Source organism: Malurus melanocephalus, unplaced genomic scaffold (assembly GCF_030028575.1).
Source record: "Malurus melanocephalus ecotype Western Australia unplaced genomic scaffold, MMel_1.1 scaffold_69, whole genome shotgun sequence".
NCBI lineage: Eukaryota > Metazoa > Chordata > Aves > Passeriformes > Maluridae > Malurus > Malurus melanocephalus.
This window is the reverse complement of record NW_026623301.1, coordinates 1,351,733-1,371,039: the sequence shown is the minus strand read 5'-3', so window position 1 is coordinate 1,371,039 and position 19,307 is coordinate 1,351,733. Positions and strand designations below refer to the sequence as shown.

The 19,307-nt window shown below is 35.6% G+C and overlaps 2 protein-coding genes across 6 annotated transcripts in view; one reads left to right on the top strand and one right to left on the bottom strand.

Annotated features, from left to right (window-relative positions):
• The window catches only part of ZNF236 (zinc finger protein 236), a 70,761-nt gene extending 63,065 nt beyond the window's left edge, over nucleotides 1-7,696 (top strand). For all 4 annotated transcript variants that reach the window (XM_057366631.1, XM_057366632.1, XM_057366630.1 and 1 more), the window contains 3 exons: nucleotides 1,901-2,030; nucleotides 4,810-4,986; nucleotides 5,406-7,696. In XM_057366631.1, the coding sequence (XP_057222614.1) occupies nucleotides 1,901-2,030; nucleotides 4,810-4,986; nucleotides 5,406-5,533 (435 nt within the window). In that variant the 3' untranslated portion in view covers nucleotides 5,534-7,696. The remainder of the gene's footprint in view (nucleotides 1-1,900; nucleotides 2,031-4,809; nucleotides 4,987-5,405) is intronic.
• A 1,072-nt stretch (nucleotides 7,697-8,768) lies between these two features.
• The window catches only part of MBP (myelin basic protein), a 111,510-nt gene continuing 100,971 nt past the window's right edge, over nucleotides 8,769-19,307 (bottom strand). Inside the window, exons 5-10 of one of the 2 annotated variants that reach the window (XM_057366626.1) lie at nucleotides 17,809-17,826; nucleotides 15,304-15,411; nucleotides 14,788-14,823; nucleotides 14,203-14,235; nucleotides 13,110-13,232; nucleotides 8,769-10,537 (exon numbers count right to left, since the gene is read on the bottom strand). In XM_057366626.1, coding sequence (XP_057222609.1) covers nucleotides 10,481-10,537; nucleotides 13,110-13,232; nucleotides 14,203-14,235; nucleotides 14,788-14,823; nucleotides 15,304-15,411; nucleotides 17,809-17,826 — 375 coding nt within the window. In that variant the 3' untranslated portion in view covers nucleotides 8,769-10,480. The remainder of the gene's footprint in view (nucleotides 10,538-13,109; nucleotides 13,233-14,202; nucleotides 14,236-14,787; nucleotides 14,824-15,303; nucleotides 15,412-17,808; nucleotides 17,827-19,307) is intronic. The other variant, XM_057366627.1, reaches the window with a different exon arrangement.

Genomic DNA, 19,307 nt, shown 5'->3' with positions numbered 1-19,307 from the left:
ACTAAACTGTCCAATTTCCTATCAATATGTAATGGAACTATCTGCAAGTTGACTGTTGATAGTAAATAGGGCACAGACATGATTCCAAGATGAAAGTAAAATGGCCTTTTCATCTTATTAAAACAATGGAATGAAACTTTTTATTGTCACACTTTCAGATGGGATGGCAATTCATGTTTCAGGAGAGATRGCGTATAAGAGTAACATACTCATATGAGAGTGACATAATCATACTCAGTGCATTAGCCATTTCAAAGAAGGTTTCCTGGATTTATTTTCTAATTAGATAATGCTTATTTGGTACCCCAAGATAATTACTCTCTGAAGAATATAAGAATTACACAAATAAATCTGTAAAACATCACTTGAACAATCAGTGAAATACTAAGTATATCTATAAATAGATAATTGCATTTCAGAACGTTGCATTTCCATGAACTATTTTCAAAAGTATATGTATTTTACAGGAAAAATGTAAGAGATGCACAGATCAGTGGAACAGCGTTGCATCGTAAACTGTTTCTTCAGAGAAAGTTGACAAAGTTTTGCAGCGCTATCTGGATGATACGTTGTTTACTTTCAAATAGAAAATGGGATGGGGGGTGGATGGGATTTGGAGGTTTGTTTGTTTGATTTTTTTGGTTGGGATTTTTGTGTTGGAAGAAAGAAGCAGCCAGTTTCAGATAACTTTTCTGGAGTAGGTCATAGTGTGTTTCTACCATTTCAATGCTTCMGAGGGTAATGAACAAGATAAAACCRAAAGATTTTCTTTATTTCCACCTAAGCTGGGGTTTATAGATACCTGATTTTTCTCAGAAGACTTGATATTATTTCCCTATAGTACTATATTATTATAATTACTGTGATAATAATACTCTTCCATGTAACTGTCTCGCTGATTTTCCAGTGTAAACAAACTCTGCAGAYACAGTTTGCTTCAGTTCGTGGAGTGAGGAGTAGGACTTCATAGACATCAAGAAGGCTTATTGTTTAGGTATAGTAAAGACTAATTAATAGTTTAGTCTGTAATGAAATAGRCTAGAAAAGAATAGCCACACACATTTTAGAAAGTATTTGCAGTACTTAATTAATTCGCAGTTCTTAATTAATGCAGACAGTTCTTAATTAGATTTTTTTAGTTATATATATTTTTATTTATTTTCTTTTGTAATTTGAATTTTATCTTGGTATTAATAAATAAATTAAATTGAAAAAACTAATAGATAGCATAAGATACTATTCTAAGTTTGCAAAGCTTCTGGACGCAGCATCAGTTTATTAAAAACACTGAAGTTARAACTGTTATTAATGCTTCTTCACAAAGATAAAACATTCTGCTCTCTTACCTGTAAGAACCTTAGTGATTTTATTTTCTGGTGTTTTTATCAATTAAGAGTTCATTGTGAAGTGGTTCTGTTTGCATCTTGACATTGTGATAGTCACATCTTTGAGGCCTGTACAGTGTTACAGTGGAACCAATTCAGGTGCTGAGGAATACCTACATGTCAGACAAGGAGAGAGATGGATACTGTAGAGGATGGGGGGGAGGAATTCTACATTAGCATTTAAAGAACTCTGGTTTGTTATTTTGTGTTTTTTTGCTTCAGATAATTAATGAAGAGACTAATGTATGGGAAAAAAGAAAGACACACAGTTATTGATGGAGTTTTTCAGAAATGTAAAGATACCAATGCTTCAACTTTAGAGAGAGTTGATACTCAAAAATAATCTCTCATTGAAAAGAAAAAAAAAACAAATGCAGGCTTCCATTTTCTTCCAGGTTGTCTACTGMTGACTAAGATCCTCTGCTTTTGTCTTCAAGGTGTGAATATATTGTTACGTTAAATACTGAAGTATTTTTAAATGGTCTGAATCTTTTTTTTTTCCTGTACTGGCTTAGGAACACATGCAAACCCATCAGGGTGGACCTTCACTGAGTTCCCAGAAGCCTAGAGTGTTTAAGTGCGATACTTGTGAAAAAGCTTTCGCTAAGCCAAGTCAGCTGGAGAGACACAGTCGCATCCACACAGGTGACACCAGAAATTATTTTTATCTTGTGAGGTTTTCTTGTGAATATCTGGGTGTTATGTTTGGAGTCCTAGCATATGCTTTCAGCTAACTGTATTTAAATATCAACTTCAGCTTAAAAAAAATCAAAGTAAATTTCTTACCTCAAATGTTTGGAAATTAAAAGGAGGAACAGCAAAGTTGAAAACTCATGTGCTTCACTAAGCTGATCTGTATTTTGGGACTGGCAGTACTGCAGTGGTGATGTGAATGAATGAGCTTGTATCTAAAGGTTTGTTGGCCTTTGACACAGGGTAATGAAAGCATATGCTTTGTTTGAAGTGAAGACACAGRCAAATGAGTGGGTGTGCCCAGTGATGTTAAACAGGAGACAGGTTGGAGTGCTGATACTGACTGCTGTATGCAGCGCTTCATTGACACTGAGCTGCTTGCACAGGTCATGTGTTTCTAATGCCAGTGCATTTCATTTTTTGTGTTCTTTCCCACTTCATTATTTTCTTCAGTTGTTAATCTATGATAAGTCTATACTGGCTTCTAGGGAACACTCATTTCCTGTGATGTAAGTACTTTTCAGGTTGCAGCTTCTGCCCTGCTAGAAGTTGAAAGCTGTGCATAGAATGATGGCCCAGCTGCCTTCCCTGTCACCTTCTGTGCCTGACGAACAGTCTTCTTAAGAACATGAGTTCTAAATATAGGAATCAGTTCTCTGAAACAAGTTCTTTCTTTTCCCTACCACTGCTACCAATAAAGAGCTTTCATGGCTGCTAAACTTAAAGAGGATAGGGAAAAGCTGGAGGGGACCAATAAACTTCACTGGATGTGCTGTAGAATAAGAGGACTCCCACAAAAGGATAACTCTCCCTTTCAACGAGCATTTCTCTTCGCCCAGCATCAAGCTGTTTTGTGGTTACTRTGTCAGAAAGGAACATTCTGGTTCTACTGTGAGTAGGAAAAGAGAAGCAGGAGTTAAAATCCAAARACATTAAAATTCTTTCGAATCCCTCAATAATTTGCTTTTTGCAAAACTTACTTAAATAATATAGACTCCTAAAAATGTTATTGTCTCATAGTGTAACGGTTTCACAAAATATGCAGAAAGCAGGAAAGATGACCRGTTGCCATTTTCTGTGCTTAGTGTCACTTGCTGCTGGCCCATTGTAATAGGCACAGAGCAGTTCAGGAAGGCTGAGAACAGAGCAGAGTCCCTTTATTAATCTGWTTCTCATAAATCTTCACCATCATAGGAAAAGTTCTTTCTGTTTTGGAATGGCTTGTAATTCACTCAGTAAATCCTTAGATATTTTTGGTTTTCTTGTACTAGGGTGCTGATGTGCTAGGAATGGCCAGAAACTTGTAACAAACCTTGCTAAATCTATATTTATTTTTGTGTTTCAACATCAGGCAACAGTAGCTCAATCCATATGATAGTAATTTTTTACAAAGAGAAATCTTTCTCTTTTAGAAATCACTTAAGACCAAARGAGTGAAAATGCTCTGCAAACAAGTTTTTAGATGGATGCACTTACATAACTATGATAGGAAAGGTTATTCTAAATCTAAACTGACTTAGTTTCATAAAGGTACCATCCTTGCCTGTGAGAAAGTGTGTGTGATTTCTGTCTTGATTAAGCATTTTTAACCATTTCCAAGGGGTAACATTTACTGAATCAATGGCCACATTATTTCTCTGAATAGCTCTAAATATCTTGTCATTTAAGATTTTATCAGTGAAGAGTGGTTTGCTGAAATGTTGTTGAGTTTTGAGACAAGCAGTTCCTTCCATTTCTACTAAAATCAGTGTGGTAATTCATTACACAGCACCAAAAAGGCTGTTCACCTTCACCAAAYTTTAAAAAATGGAATCAAAAGTATTTGAGGAAACCAAGATTTCTCTTCAAACTGGTGATATAATTGTTAACAAAAATAGAAAGAAAATTTCTGCTTTAAAGGATCTTGTGTTGATTGTGTGAGAAGTTGGATTTGGTGTGCATGTGGGAACATGCAGGTAATGAAGGGAGAGAGTTATTGGTCTTTTAAGGAAGAACTTGGAAAAGTATTTTTATTCCTGCTTGTGCTTTATTGTGCTAACTAATAACAAGGTGCATCTCAGAAGGTGCTTTGAGTGAAATACAACAATGTRTTTGGTGTTCATGCCAGGGGTTGTGGTGTTGAGTTCTGTTCTTGCAAAGYACGTATTTTAAAATTTTTAAACCTTTTTAAAGTTAGTGTGTTCTGATGTTTATAGTTAGAAATCAGTAGCTGGTAGAATTGGAACAGAAAGCCTCTCTTGGTAACCTATGGGAAACACTAGTTGCTGTTGGCATAGGAGGCCACAGGTCCCATGTGGCATTACCAGGATACTTTTTTTTGTAACATATTTGACTTTTTAGTGTCTTACAGATATCAGCTTTGTTCCTTTTAGAAAATTATTTTATCAGCATTACTCTAAATGATGTAAAAAGGTRATGGTTTCCTTGAGTACAGAAAAGTCAAATTGGTTACTTTAGATTTTTGTGCCTCTGTTACATAACTTATTTAGGTGATAAATTGAATAGGAAAGATAATATCAGTACTAAATTAGTACTTATGTAACTATTCTGATGTTTAATTTGGGATTTTTGCTTACAATATGGAGCCATTGCACTGTTTGGAGAAAGTCTCCAAGAAAATGATCATGTCTCCTTCATTTCTATATCAYCTTGATAATGTTTACTAAATTCTGAACTGTAATTTAATTTTGAAATGMAAAATTATTGAATATGCTTTTTCTTTTTTATAAAGGGGAACGGCCATTTCAGTGTACACTGTGTGAAAAGGCKTTTAACCAGAAGAGTGCTCTTAAAGTCCACATGAAAAGGCACACTGGAGAGAGACCTTACAAATGTGATTACTGTGCAATGGGGTTCACACAGAAAAGCAATATGAAACTGCATATGAAACGGGCTCATGGTTACACTGGTATGTGGCATAGTGGTAATACTGCTGAGTGCAGGAATCCATATATTTTGTTAGGAGACCACAAAGCACTTCCCTTAAGTTATTGAGGAATTAAGCACTAATAGCCAAAGAYGACAGTTGATGAGCTAATAGGTGTGCATACAACCCAAAAATCAGTTTGAAACAGCAGTTTGTTGCTATGTATTATTCCTTGTTACTTATGTGGAGCTCTGTGTACAGAAATGAGTTCAAAAATTATTCCAAGAAAACAGTATATTGTATTAGGTTCTTTAAAAGAAATTATCCAATGAATTTACAGTATCTGAAGTACTTGCATCATTCTCATCATGATTCCTTTATTCTYAAAAGCTATATTTGCATTTTTCTTACACTACACATCAAGTCATACTTACTTGCCTATTTCTCTTGTGCCCTGGTAGGTCCTGTACAAGAGCCTGCAAGTCACCAAGAGCAAGAAGGGGAAGACATTAGTCGTGCTCTGAATTTGGAAGAAGTGGTACAAGAATCTTCAAACGAATGGCAAAGTATAGGCAATGTTTTTCGATGACACCTTAAAATTTGAAAATTAAAAATATTTCTGGRACTCGAACTTTACAGTTGAAGCTTCAAGCATTGAAGATACTAACAATAGAATAATATATTATAGTTTTTTTTAATTATTTACAAAAATTACCTAAAAGATGAATTCTTTTTTAAACTTGTAGAACAATATTGGGAAAACATCGTTTAATGTGTGCTAAGTTGTCTGTGAATCAATGAACTCAGGTAATAATGTATACAGTTTCATCTTTGAATTCACAGCCAGTGTATCTATTTAAAAATAAACTGGAACTTTATATCAGAATAGAACGATTCCAATTTTTAATGGAGATGAAGAATWACTTCACAGGAAAATCATGAAGCTATTGGTCAACTTTTTTAATGTGTTTTAAGAAATAATTGAGATTGGAAACAGTGTTGCAGTTGATGCATGCATGCAGTATAAAATAGTGGAGTTTTGCCTTTCTTTTTTCTTTCAAGGCACAGGAAAATGCTGTATTTTTTTGAAAGCTTTCTTTTTTAGTGCATTTTGAGAATTTGTTGAAAAAAAATAAAATACTGCGAGTTTATGGCTTTTCTTGAGTTAAACTCTTGAGAGGGAGCACGTTCATTTCCATTCCAGCCACAGAGGCAGAGAGGTGTTTGTTTTTACAGTAAAAGTCTGAGGTTTTGGACTTGGCAATAACTACTTAAAAAGAATCCAAATCAGAAAAGATTCCAGTGAAAGCCTCTGTTTTTTGCTGTACTGGATCAGCAGGTACATATCTCAGTATCTGTGGAAAACACAGCCATATACTAAATCTATGGGGTAAACAAGTACAATTTTGTGTTAGCAKTGAGAGAGATAGATACACTCTACGTCACTTCTATTATACAAYGTTCCCCAGTGCTGTAAACAGTTACCATTTTGAATCTGTAAATTCCTTATTATTTTCTTTGCATTTTGGAAATATGTTACATTTATCCGTTGTTTAAGTCATTGTTTCAGGAGAACAACATAGCTGGCTGAGTATTGCTTTCAAAGGTGCCACTTGTTAAGTATATTCATAGCAAAGAAACACTGGAGTAAAAACATAGTTGTCTTTTAGACATTCCAAAGACAGAAGCAGTTTTCTTATTTTTGCCTTGTTCATTTGAATTTTATGTATATGTTACATATATATAGATATATATATATGTGTGCTTTTATATGTATATATATATTTAAAGTCTATGAGCCTCTGTGTGGCTGATCAGTATATTTTGTAAATACTAATCCCAGTTACAAGAAGTTCATCTGTTCAGTTGCCACAAATACTTCTAGGTCAGTGGATGTGTTGTACTATAATACAAACATGAAGTTWAATTTACTTTCTGAAAGATAATTGTTCGCAGATCCAAAAAGCCCTTTTCTGTAAATATTGTCTATACTCTGTCTATGATACAAACTAGTTATTTCTGATTGCTGAAGCAAGAAATTGCTGTCAGTTTTGATAGGGCATCTCTTAATTCATTTGTCAACTGTTCAGCATATGTATATAAGTAATTTAGTTGGTGACATGAAAATAACACTTTTGTTATGTGGAATATTTAATTCAAAAACGTGCTAAATAATATTACTTTTTTCCAAATTCTGTTTTGTGTATTTTTTAAGCATATGATTCTGGATTCTAGGAGATTGGAAAACCTCTGTTACCAGAAGTGTGTGAATGAATATTAGATGTAAAGAATAAAGTCCTTCCATCAGTGCCTTCCCTTCCAGGCAGCCTGTGAATGTTTCAACTGTTTAAGMAAGACATTATATTTTACAATTGTCTGGCCTCATGGCATAGCACCCTGTTTATCTGTAATAATACAGCAARATGTGCTGTGTTGCATGTACCATGTATGAATTTTTTTTACTGTTATTTCAGTTAATATTGTATAAATGCACAGAGGGCTTGGAGCTAGGTGATCTTTAAGGTCCCTTCCAACCCACACCATTCAGTGATTCTGTGATACTTGGTAAGCACAACCTAAAAGCTGATCTTGTGAATAAAAAGATGCCATTTTTAAAGGGTCACTTCTCTAATGCCTTGGTTAGAGRCAATGAATTTGTGTTGCAAGTCTTGGAAGTCTTAAATAAACAACAGGAATTATGGAGTCATCTGACATGTTACCATTGTATTTGATTTGTTTCCCTGCATCCTCTTCCCCAGTGTATCCTGACAGAGGCTTTTATAGCCTTGCTAAGATCAAGTTGGAGCTTTTCAAAGCAGTGTATGTGTTGATGTTGAGTACAAATACAGGCACGGTAACCAGTAAGTTGCTATTTTCAAAAGCAGTGTTGGAGTAGCTGCATTATTTAAGGAAGCAGAACTCTTGCTCTGAGCAGTGCTTGAAGAGTCATGTTGTGTAGTGGATAAGTGAACAGTGCTTGGGAGAGCCTCTCTTCTTTCTTGTTTGATGCAGCTTTTGTGAGCCTTAGGCTTTTGACTTGTGTCTGCTCACAATTTCTTTGGATTTCTGTCCATTCCTTCAGAACAACAAATTACACATTCCTAGTATTGGTTGTGCATTCCTGTTTCAGGAAAAATCCTTTGCTTACAAATCAAATAGCCATTTAAACTGCTGCATTTTCAGCAAAACTACTAGTGAGTAACTAAAAGAATAAATTTCAGACTAATTTTTATCTCTTTTAGTGTTGGTAAAATATTGCTTGCAAGTAGTGTATCTGTTCCTCTCAAGGAAGTAAATCCAAAAAAGCCACTCCCAACCTCTGGGAAAGGTGAATGAGCGGGGAGAAGAGTGATGAAGGCAAGRAAGAAGTTTTGGATAAATTCTGTTGCTCTACAGTGCAGTATTTTGAAAGATGTATTCCTCTAGTTTTTTAACCTTAAATATTCCACATATTTGAGGACTATTTGCACCACAGTTGTTCATGAGGGGGRCAGGTTTTCATTGCCTGTTCATAGACATTTTATACCTTTCAATGTCCCTCTGGTCTGTAGCTGCCACTCTGTAGGCACTGGCATTCTGTAATTCTTGTGTTCTGTTGGCAGCCTTCTGGGCCATGCTAAGTCACGTAGAAGCCCRTGTGCAGGGTCCCAAAGTGTCATTTTCTAATATCTGAACATTATTCATAAACTCTGTGTGTGTGTGGGGGGGGGGAAATAAACCAAACAGACCTAAACATACATGTATATATATTAAAAAAAAAGAAAAAAAAAAGACCTTTTCCTTTGTAAAAAACAAAACTGGCCCAAGTTTCTTTTCAAGTTGATTACTTTATTTCAATAATGACTATTTTTAAAAGCTATGTTCCTATAAGAACAATATGTGTTCAAATTAAATCAACTATTACGTTGCAGAGTATACATCTGAATGAAGCTACAATAGAAAAATACACATAGCAACCAACGAAGGTAATAGATGTAATATGTGTGTGTATGCTTAATAATTTTGGCAGTTTTGTTTACTTTAGTCTCTATGTATTTTCTATCATCTCCTCTTCCATTGCTTCRTATTAATGGACACTGATTTAAACCTACAATAGATTTAGATGTGAAATGCAATTAACATATATATTGATAGGTAACTTTTACTGGGCACTTATTAGGAATGCACTTTCAACCTAGGGACCACTAACTGTAATCTACAGTGCACAGGCTAAAACTAAATAAAATAAAATAATTAATCAGACACTTAGATGACAGTTTGAAGAAATGGTAAGTTTTAGTAATAAAACAGTGCAATTCAGAAGAGCCTTTTATTTCCCTAAGTGTGGTTGGAAATACCATCTCCACACATTCATTTTAGTAATTTGTGAACAATATCTAAATCTAACTGAGCTATAATTTATTTCTATGAGGCAACTACAATACAACAACAGTTGTASATACAACAGTTAAATGTTCACAGTAGTTTACTATGAGTTTGCTTTGGTGCACTGCCCTTAAGGCATCCAAGTGTTATTCAGGCAAAAGGTGAGCCARTCAAATACAACACTGCTGCAATACCAAGAGAAAGATTTAAAATTCTAACGTGAGATGTGCAGGACTATCTGAGATACCAATACTGAAGGGCTTTCTTTCAGAAATTAGACTTTTTTGTTTATATACTTATTTACTTATTGTACTGCAAAGTTTATGCTGTTGCAGCAGAGTTTGTGTGAAGCACCAGTGATGTCCAGTGGTCACTTGTGCAGYCTTAGATGTTTCTGTGGGAATATCCCTTGTTTTGTAACATTAGTCTAACTCAAATTTGAAATCCTCTTTCTCCCTCTCATCTACTCTTTATTCTAATGGTTTGGATGCAATGAGCAATTGTGGTACGGAAAGGATTTCCTTGTTGCTATTGCTCCACATCATATTGATTCTACAACATCTGCCCCCTCCCACATTTCACATACTTTGAACTCCCAATGTTTGATAAACCTTTCCATGACTGCCTAATCCTGTTATGAAAATTAATTATTCTGTGAGTGAGAGAAGGAAGATTACAATAAAAAAAAAAAAAAAAAAAAAAAGAAAATTTGGATAAACAGTCCTTACAACTTCTGCACATGTTGGGGTTTTTTAACAGCAGTGTCTCAAAAATTCATTAACAGCAGTGCTCAGTGTCCAAGCTCTTTATTTTTAATTCTGATATTCACTAAAATGAAACCAGAGGGGTTGAGCTTAAATTAGGTGCTTGGGAGAAATAAAGGAGTCCAGCATACAGTTAGGGCATCCTGAAGAAGAAGGGRTAAAGTCAGAGATCTTGTTACTTCACATAAAATAAGGAAAACATCTAGTAAAGCTACTTTTTGTGTTCCTTTCATTCAACTSTTGCTCAGGGATTGCCAATAGAAGTTTGTATATCTACTGCATGCAGAACCTAATTGGCATTAAGTAATGGATTGCATCTATCTAGGTAATTGTGGCAGCTGTTATTAATKCTAAGGCAGTTATATTATGAAGCAGAGTACATGATCCTTGGATGGCATCTTGGAGCTTCAGCGCCTAGCAATGGGTGAACCAGACCGTGATCCAGGTCGGGACCCAGAGCCTCCCTGTGGAGGGAAGAACAGCATTGGATTAATTAGAAATTAATATGTATTTGGGACTGTGCATTGAAAAACATCAATCTGTAGTAAGTATGACAAAATTATAAATACTATCTAATGAAAGCGGTCTGCAGTTGCCTCTAGTATTCGCTTAATACTACTGGGATTTTYACTTGAAAAAGATGATGGATTTTTRYATATTTTCACRTAAGATTTATTTACCCTCATTAAATCTTCCACACAGGACTAGACAGTCATTAATTAATTTTAAGTGCATGTTCTTATTCAGACCTTCCTAATGAAAAAGTTTATTTGCTTGGACATCATGGAAAATTTCATTTTTATGAACCCTGTACTGTGTGTATACTTCAAAAAAACAATGAAACAAAGTCTTCAAACCCTGCATGTGAGATGTAGTGTCACATCTGAAAGAACTGAAATAGTTTAATTGTGCAGTAAATTCTCAGTATTATAKCAACATGAGACTTTTCTGGAAAGCTCAGTTGCAAATACAGGAGAAAGCTAAGAAAACATAAAAGGGCTGAAACCTGCCCTATTCTTAGAAATAATAAGCATCRAACTAGGAGGAAAAATTTATGACAATTCATAAATTTGCACTTGAGAAAAGAAGCAGTTTTATAGCAAAGATGATCCAAGATTAAATTCTGACATCTCATTTTTTGGAATTGAAGATCAAGCTAATTTAGTATTGTCCCCTAGCTTTGGCAACTCTTCTACAGGCAAATCTTGAAAAATGCACTTACGACCACCAGTGTGAGATGGTGTAGTAATTGTTACCATAAWGAAGTGATGACTGAATTGTTTACTTTAAAAAAACAGCACATGTGGATACTTTGAGACTTTGTATTCTTTATTTATATTCTCGTCTCTCAGTGCTGCCTCAGTTTTATAGAATTGTTTCAAGGAAAATGGTCTAATTCATTAGGTATTTGGCTTTTTTTTTTCTTTCAAAGACATCTTAAAGAATGGATAACTTTTTTATTTTACAAGACTGTAGAACTATATAAAGAAAGAGTAATTAATGCCTCCTGCTGTAAATAATGGATCTAAATCAAATGGGCCTGAATAAAACTGATATTAAAGTTCCAGAAATTATAATGGCTGGGAAAAGGCTATCTAAAAAGTAGAACTGGTGTATGTAATTCTCAGATATATATATGTATACCCCCACACATATATATATATATATATATATATATATATGTATATAAATCTAAGCTAAAATAGCTGTGATGATTATGCAAAAAAGAGACTGTTCAGTTTCATGAGAGATCATTAATGTGTATGCTGAAATGATGAAATTTTACAATGATGTCAGTATATAGCCATGGAATAGTTGTATCTGAACCCCACTAAGAACTACCAAGTGCACAATGTGAAAATAAGACTTAAAATGTGTTTGGTTTTTACCTGGGCCTCTGAAGAGTTCATTCCTTTTCTTGAATTGCAACAAAAAAATTCCTACTACTTCCTTGAAGTTTCTGTGCTGTCACTCAGTGCTGCATATATTTGGAAAATAACTCTACAATGGGAGTTATTATAAAACCTAAACTGTGTAAGAGGCAAAAATGTGGTTTTTGCTACAGAGGAAGGCACTGTTACATCTCCTGTTGCAGACAGGAATAGTAAGAGTCTGAAATGATCAGCTCTACTAAGGATCTCAGACCTTCTGACCTGAATCTAAAATGACTGCTGATGRCATCTCCATGTGCAAATAATGCACTGGGAGATTTGTGGCGAGTGAATTCATTGCCTTCACTGCCTCTGAGGAAAATTCAGTCACATCAGAGCATCTACCAGTGGATATAGTGTGCTTTTCATGTGTCTGTTTCCTGACATAGAATATGAAAAATCCATTCTACTGATCTTTTTTCCTGTTCTGTTTTCATTTACTGYCTGTGTTCCTGTGCTTGTGCTGTGCCTTCAAATGGGGAATTGAACCAGACTAAAGATAATCTGACCAAATGTTTATTTTTAATATGACAGTTTTCAATTTGCCCCACTTTGTTATATGTCAGTATCACAAGGTATAACATGTGATCCTGACATATTGTAGGAGTTCTTCCACCTRGGGAGGGAACAAGCAGGGACTGCTGGAGTTGTTACTGCATCCAAATATGTGTCCAGCACTACCTTGTATTACCCTATTGCAGTTTATCAGGTTTTTAACCCTTTTACAGTTTCASTTTTATTTTCATAATTATCTATCATAAATAGCTTAGCAGCAACAAAGCTGTGTCACCTCATTTGTTTCTCTATTCCAGATAATTTTTGCATTCAGTAACAGCACTGATCCTGGTGCAGGTCTCTGTGGGGCATTGTGGACTTACCTTCTTTCCTGCTGGCCACTAACTGTGTATTTTTACCTCTGTTTCCTATCAAGTAAGTAGTCCCTACGTCATGAAATAACCTTCTAGTTTATTCATGCAAATCTAGTTCCATCGCAAGCTTTAAGGAAGTGTGGTTGTTTCAAACTTGGCAGGTTCTGGAGAGGTTTGGCTTCTCTTTTTCCCAGTTCAATYATTTTGTATTTAGAGTAAGTTCAATTGTACTTTACCAGTTTAAAGATTCTGGAAAGAGTGCCCTGGCCCTCATGATAGGATCCCTTGTGTCCCTTGTGAGCAGATTTATGCTCATAGAATTTTCCACTTCCATATCCTGGCTTGTGTCCTTCACCACCCTGCAAAGAAAGATTTTCATGTATGTTGCAAATTATCACATTCACATTATCATATGCATCTTGTAGTCTTTGTTTGTGATCACTGAAATGTAATATTCAAATCAGGAATGTGGAGGTTGTAGGTATAAAACAAGCTTATGTAATAAACAACAATGGAGAAAAATGTAGGAAATTACTGAATAGATTAAAATCTGAGAGAAGCGTCAATCTGTAAAAAATTAATATTCAAAAATTAAGTACTCAAAAGGTTAACCTGTGTGACAAAACTTCAAATGTTTTAATTTCATGAGTTCTGAGATGTCAAACACATCAGCTAATATGTGGTGTTCTGATAGTGAAAGAAATGCATAATGACTTGAAGGCTTTGATATTTTGTCTTAAAATGCCAGCAATTTACATGCCATCTCATATAAAATCAAACCTGTGGTAGAGAAGTAGAATTTAATTAGTTGTGAGAGAACTGTGGGAAGAACTTGTCTAGGAACTGCTTAGGCAGATCACTTCTAACTGACAGGAAAGGTGGGACAAAATACCGAGGTTGGTGACAGCGTTAGTTTTGCAGACTTTACTGTGTAAAAGCAATTGGAAAAGTGGAATAAGCYCCTATCTCATCCCAGCCCTCCCTCCCATTTTTGTCCATCTCAGGAGAAGAAAAATGCAGCAGATGAGTCTTCCAGGAGCCTTTAAGGGAAGAGAGCTTTGCCATGCAGTGGATTTTGCTCTCTTTGTGCTGAAGCAAAAGAAATTATTGCTGCGAGGGTTGTCAAATTGCAGGATAAGAGCAAGCAACACAATTACCGTCTTAAAGTGCTGTGGAAGGAGGGAGGAAAGTGGAACAGGAAAAGCAAAATAGCAGAATTGAGACAAAACAAAGTTATCATGTTGCTGTAGCAGCTTGAGGCGATGGAGCARGATATGCTTTGGCCTGGCAAATAAAAGGGCTGTTACCAAAAGCACGTTTGTCACCTACCCAGCTAAATCTGGTGAGGGATAATCCTCTTCCCTGTACATGCAAGAAATAGAAACAATAATGTGTTGATTACTATGGAACACRGCATCTGGGTCTGCCATACACAGAAGAAGATGAAAAAAAGCCAAGRTTATAAAATAATGGCCAGGTAATGAGGCAGGAGTTGAAAACAACTATTTGTACAGTCATTTCATGAAGCAAAAAAAAGGCAAAATCATTCATTGTAATTACTAGAACTGACTTCACTAGCCATGGTTTGTCAGTATTATGTACTTCAAAAGCCAGCTGAGTTGAGTAAAGGGAAGGACAGCTCCTGGTTGGTGAGGCTTGTTTGAAGGCATTACCTATTGTTAGTTCATTACATAAAGCAATCAAAGCATAAATTGAATCTAAAAATCCCTGCAAGTGGCTTCAATTAGTCATGCACAAAGTCAGGAACTGCGTGAGGAAGGGAACCATGGCTTCTGTGAAGTTGTTCCCAGTGATATCTGCAGGCTTAGAGCCATTAGAGACAATGATTCAGGCTGACCAGTGGGATTAGTGGGAGTTAGCCCAGAAATGGCTTGAGCCCCTGAAACCGCTTACCTTTGCTTGCATTGGGGGAGGTGTACGGGGTGAGACCTAAAGACCAACACAAAAAGAGTTGTCAAATGAAGGCAAAAATGAATGTCAGAAATCATCATGCCTTTTGCACATTATTCATGAGATAAAAATGCTAATTGCACTTGAGAAGCTTCTCTGCTGTCTTAGGCTTTTCCCAAAACACACTGGATTTATGTCTATCTTGAAACAGTAATAATTCCTAAATACTGCCAGTGTTGAAGACACAAGGACAAAACCTGTATATGGTAAAGCTGKTTAACTGATGTGGTTAGCACTTGACTATGCTAATGGAGGTTCACATGCTTTTCTGGTAGCATTTCAGTATTGCCTTCTAGATTAAAAAGTAATTTCACTATGTTTGAATGGCATAATGACTTCAAGGGCACAGTAYAATTTGAGGCTCAAAATAAAGGGTAATGACTAAGGAGTGTTTGGTTACTGATGAATTCTAAAGAAAATACTTCATTTTGGTGTATAGCAAAAGGAGGGGAGACTTACAATGTTCTTGAAGAAGTGRACTACAGGGTTGTCATCAACAGGCCGGCCATGCTGAGATCTCTGGGGGATGGACCCGACGTGGTGGCTGACCCTGGCTGCATGGTARTCCTGAAAAGCAGAGCAGGCACGCCGCCAAGTCAGCTGGGAAGGACAGCTTATCAGCCAAGGTATGAAAAGTCATTTTCACCAGGAGTGAAGAGAGGAGAAAAATGCCTTGGAAATCTACAGAGATTGCCCCCTACAGTTGTCATTGCTGTGAAATGGCAAATATACAGTACGTATATGCACATATGTTGTGCATATATATGGATTTACATGTTCTTAACATTACAGCCCAGTGTGGAATTCAGCCTCTTATTGGAAAGTTCAGWTAACAGAAACCTTGTAATTTTCCTTAAGTAGGAAATTTTTCTTAAGTAAGATTATAGACTGTAACTTTAGAAATTAAACCAAAATGGAAAAAAAAAAAGTTGGATCATTCTGCATGGGAAAACAGGAATAGATTGTRTATTATTTTTAGTTCCCAAAGATTGCATAATACCCATGAGCTGCAAGAGCAATGGTTTTTTTAGAATGAGGGAATCAAGTGAGGCTGAGAAYTTCTATTTTCAGTAGGGCTTCCTGAGCAATAGTCCAAAAGAAGTCAAATATATTGTTTATGAGATTGATTTCTGTTGGAAAAAAAAAACCAATCCATGCAGAGAAGTTCAGCTGGTTTTTAGCAGGGTTTGTTTGATTTTTTTTCATGCTGATGTTATGTGGACACTTACTGTTTTAAAAGTAGGAAAATTTGAATTATATTGGATCTGTGAAATCTCCATAGTGTCAGGCAGTCAGTCCTGCTTATATTTCTGCAGCAGTTTCTACTTGGTTGCGTGTTCCAGTGTTGCCAAATAATCTCTGCTGCCATGATTAGGAAAAGAGCCAGTAGTGTTTAGAGCACATTACTTCAGCCATGTTTTTCTCTTGTTAATCTACATTTAAATCACCCACTGCTTTGCCTTTGAAACCAGCTGCTTTGTCTTTAGGATAAATACCATGGTGTTGCAGATCTGATGAACTATGGATTGCCATAGGAATGGAGAGGAACTGGGATAAAAAGGTTTTAGATTTAGATCAGGGTGAGTTTCTTGGGTTCGGAATTTTGATCAGTTATTAGGTGCTAATAACTTGGCTTATGGAAAAGGTTCTTGTGCTGTAAAAACAAATTTTCCTCTGCCTGCAGTGCCAACTGTCATCACAGGTTTTGAYTGTCCCCTCTTTGAAAGTGTATGAAGCAGTAGCAAATCTGAACTAAATTTCAATGACTGTTCTGGATGAGTTTCCTGGTGTTTAAAGTAAAGTGCTTTCTATTCATATTGTCACCAACAAACTTTATCAGTCTTCAGAACCCTTGGTATTGTTCCTTATTTGTGATAGGTAATTTAAGTGTTTCCCTGCAATTCGTTTTTGGAATTACTCTTTCACCTCTAGTTTGTTCTTTCAGTTTTTGGACTCCCAGGGGTAGAGGCACAAACTTCAGTTGAGTATTTCAGAAATTGCTTATGTTATGTAATAAGTGATATCYACAGGTGTTAAAATGTAAATTCTAAGGGATTTGAAATGAAAAGAGAAAATAAATCTAGTTTGTACTGACATGGTGGGCTACTGGGATGGTGATATAAGTGGACTTTCTTGAACTAATTCATTTAACAGTTATCATGTGTTTCAGTAATGCATTCAGATCATCACCATTTATCTGTAAATATGTTTTAAGTGCTTGGTTTTGGATAATATTCTTATTAAAACCTAATAGGAATAGAGAAGAGAAACCATGTTTTAGAAAGGAATGTAATTTACTTCTTATTTCTTTGTGTTTCTGGTCTCTGTTGCCCAGGGCCTGTAGTGAGCTCTCCCCACACCTCTTGCAATGTTGTTAGGAATTTCAGTCGTGAGWGCATTGCCAATAAAAGGCACCCTTGGCCTCCATATCTGTATATTTTGAAATGAGCTTGCCAAGCATGAGTCTGAATTCAGAGCCCAYAGGCATTGTTGCTGAAGTTTAAAATGGAGGTGCCTCTGTTTGTGCCCTTAAAGAAAGCTTAAACATAAAATAATTCTTCAGTAAGGGAACAGGAGAGGAGAACACGGCTTTTTCTATTCCTATTAACATTAATATGTTTGATGTTTGACCTCAGTCAAGGATTTCAACTACGTCAACTCTACTGTAAATTCAAAAAAGCCAAAAAGAACCCTAAAGCTGAATAATCTTAATGAGCAAGACTTGCCAGTCCTGGCAATTTAGGCAGTGACTGGGAGATCTGATGACAAAACCACAATTTGTGACTTCACTGTGAAATATACAGTTTTAAGGATTAGTAATCTAAATAAGAATTTTTAAAAATATATGTAAATATATTTACATATATTATGCACTCCTGTAATGGGGAGTGATTTTTTTTAAACATTTTGTGTTTCTTTCTGGTGATGCACCGGGAAGTGGCATTGTTTTATTGTGTTACCTACCTTTAGGTATGTTGGCCGCTAAGATAAAAAAAAAAAAAAAAAAGAAAAAGAAAAAGAGAGTAACTATGAATGCAGTGCAAAGAAAACATGCAGGTATTTTAAATCTCAACATTAGCTATACATTGGCATTGTATCCCCTGTGTTAGCCATGTACTTTCACATCAGATTAATTACATTTACTGGCACAACCTGTATTAATGTCTCAAAAGAACTGTTAATTAAAAAAAAAAATTAAGTTGCCACTACTCTAACAATGTGTGCTTGCTCCATTTAAGGATTAGTGCAAGGTTATTACATTTTCAAGTGACCTGAAGGTACCCAAGTGTGTTTGTGTGTGTGTATATCTATCTATCTATCTATCTATCTATCTATCTATCTATCTATCTATCTATCTATCTATCTATCTATCTATCTATCTATCTATCTATCTATCTATATATCTGCAACCACTGACTCTGGGTATGAAATGTATAAAAACTCCAGTTAAGCAGTTACACGTTTCTTTTTAAGTCATGAAATCCCATAAAATCCATCCCCGACTTTGCTTGCTATAAACATGGTATGTAAGATCTTGCAACTCATAYGCACAAGGAGGAACTTTTAAATGCATATTATAATCTGTCTCTGAGGGCTCTCATCCTMCACAAGAGGATTGCTTATAGCTGAAGATTTCATGTATGTGTAATTACCTCAAATTCCTAACCAGTCCATGATATGCATTTGTTACAATAACAGTATTAAGATACTTCTGGAGTACTTGAATTTACAGCTTTTTRCAATTCCTTTTGGTGTCACTATTACATGGTTTTGTTGCCTACTTTAGGATATGAGATGAAAATCTAAATCGTGTTGATTCTCTACTGGCAAAATCCAAATACATCTGAAATACAGAAGTAGCTGATACGAAATGCAATCAAATCAGTAAATGTTAAAAAGTAAAWAACAGTGGGCTTTTTCATGGGTTCAGTGGGTTTCATGGTTTCCAATGGCTTTTCTTCACAAGATACCTCATGAGTTCCTGTGCATGAATTTACAAGATATCATACAAAATTAATGAATTTCAAATTCATACGCACATGAATGGTACATTTAGCTTGTCTTAGGAAACCAACTGTTCCACAACCTCTATGTTGTCTGTAATGCTTAACCACCCCGCTAAGACATTTGCAACTGTACTKGTAGACTAAAATTATCCTTTAAGCGTTATGTGATGAACACTGTGCTGTTCTGGGGGAAGAAAATTTGCTCTTCTGGGGGAAGAAAAATCTGAAGTTCAACAGGCAATTTGTAAGCCACTTAGCTGATTTTGTGTTAGTCCTTGAAATGGACTCTGAATCCAAACTCTAATGAAATTCCTATCCAGGTTCAAACGTATGTAGTCAGCATGGTTTCCAAACATATATGCCAAACAGGAAAAGCGATTCATTCTTTCAGTCAATATATTTGTTGGGTTTTCTGTTTTTGTTTGGGGTTTTTTTGTGTGTTTTTTTTTTTTTTTT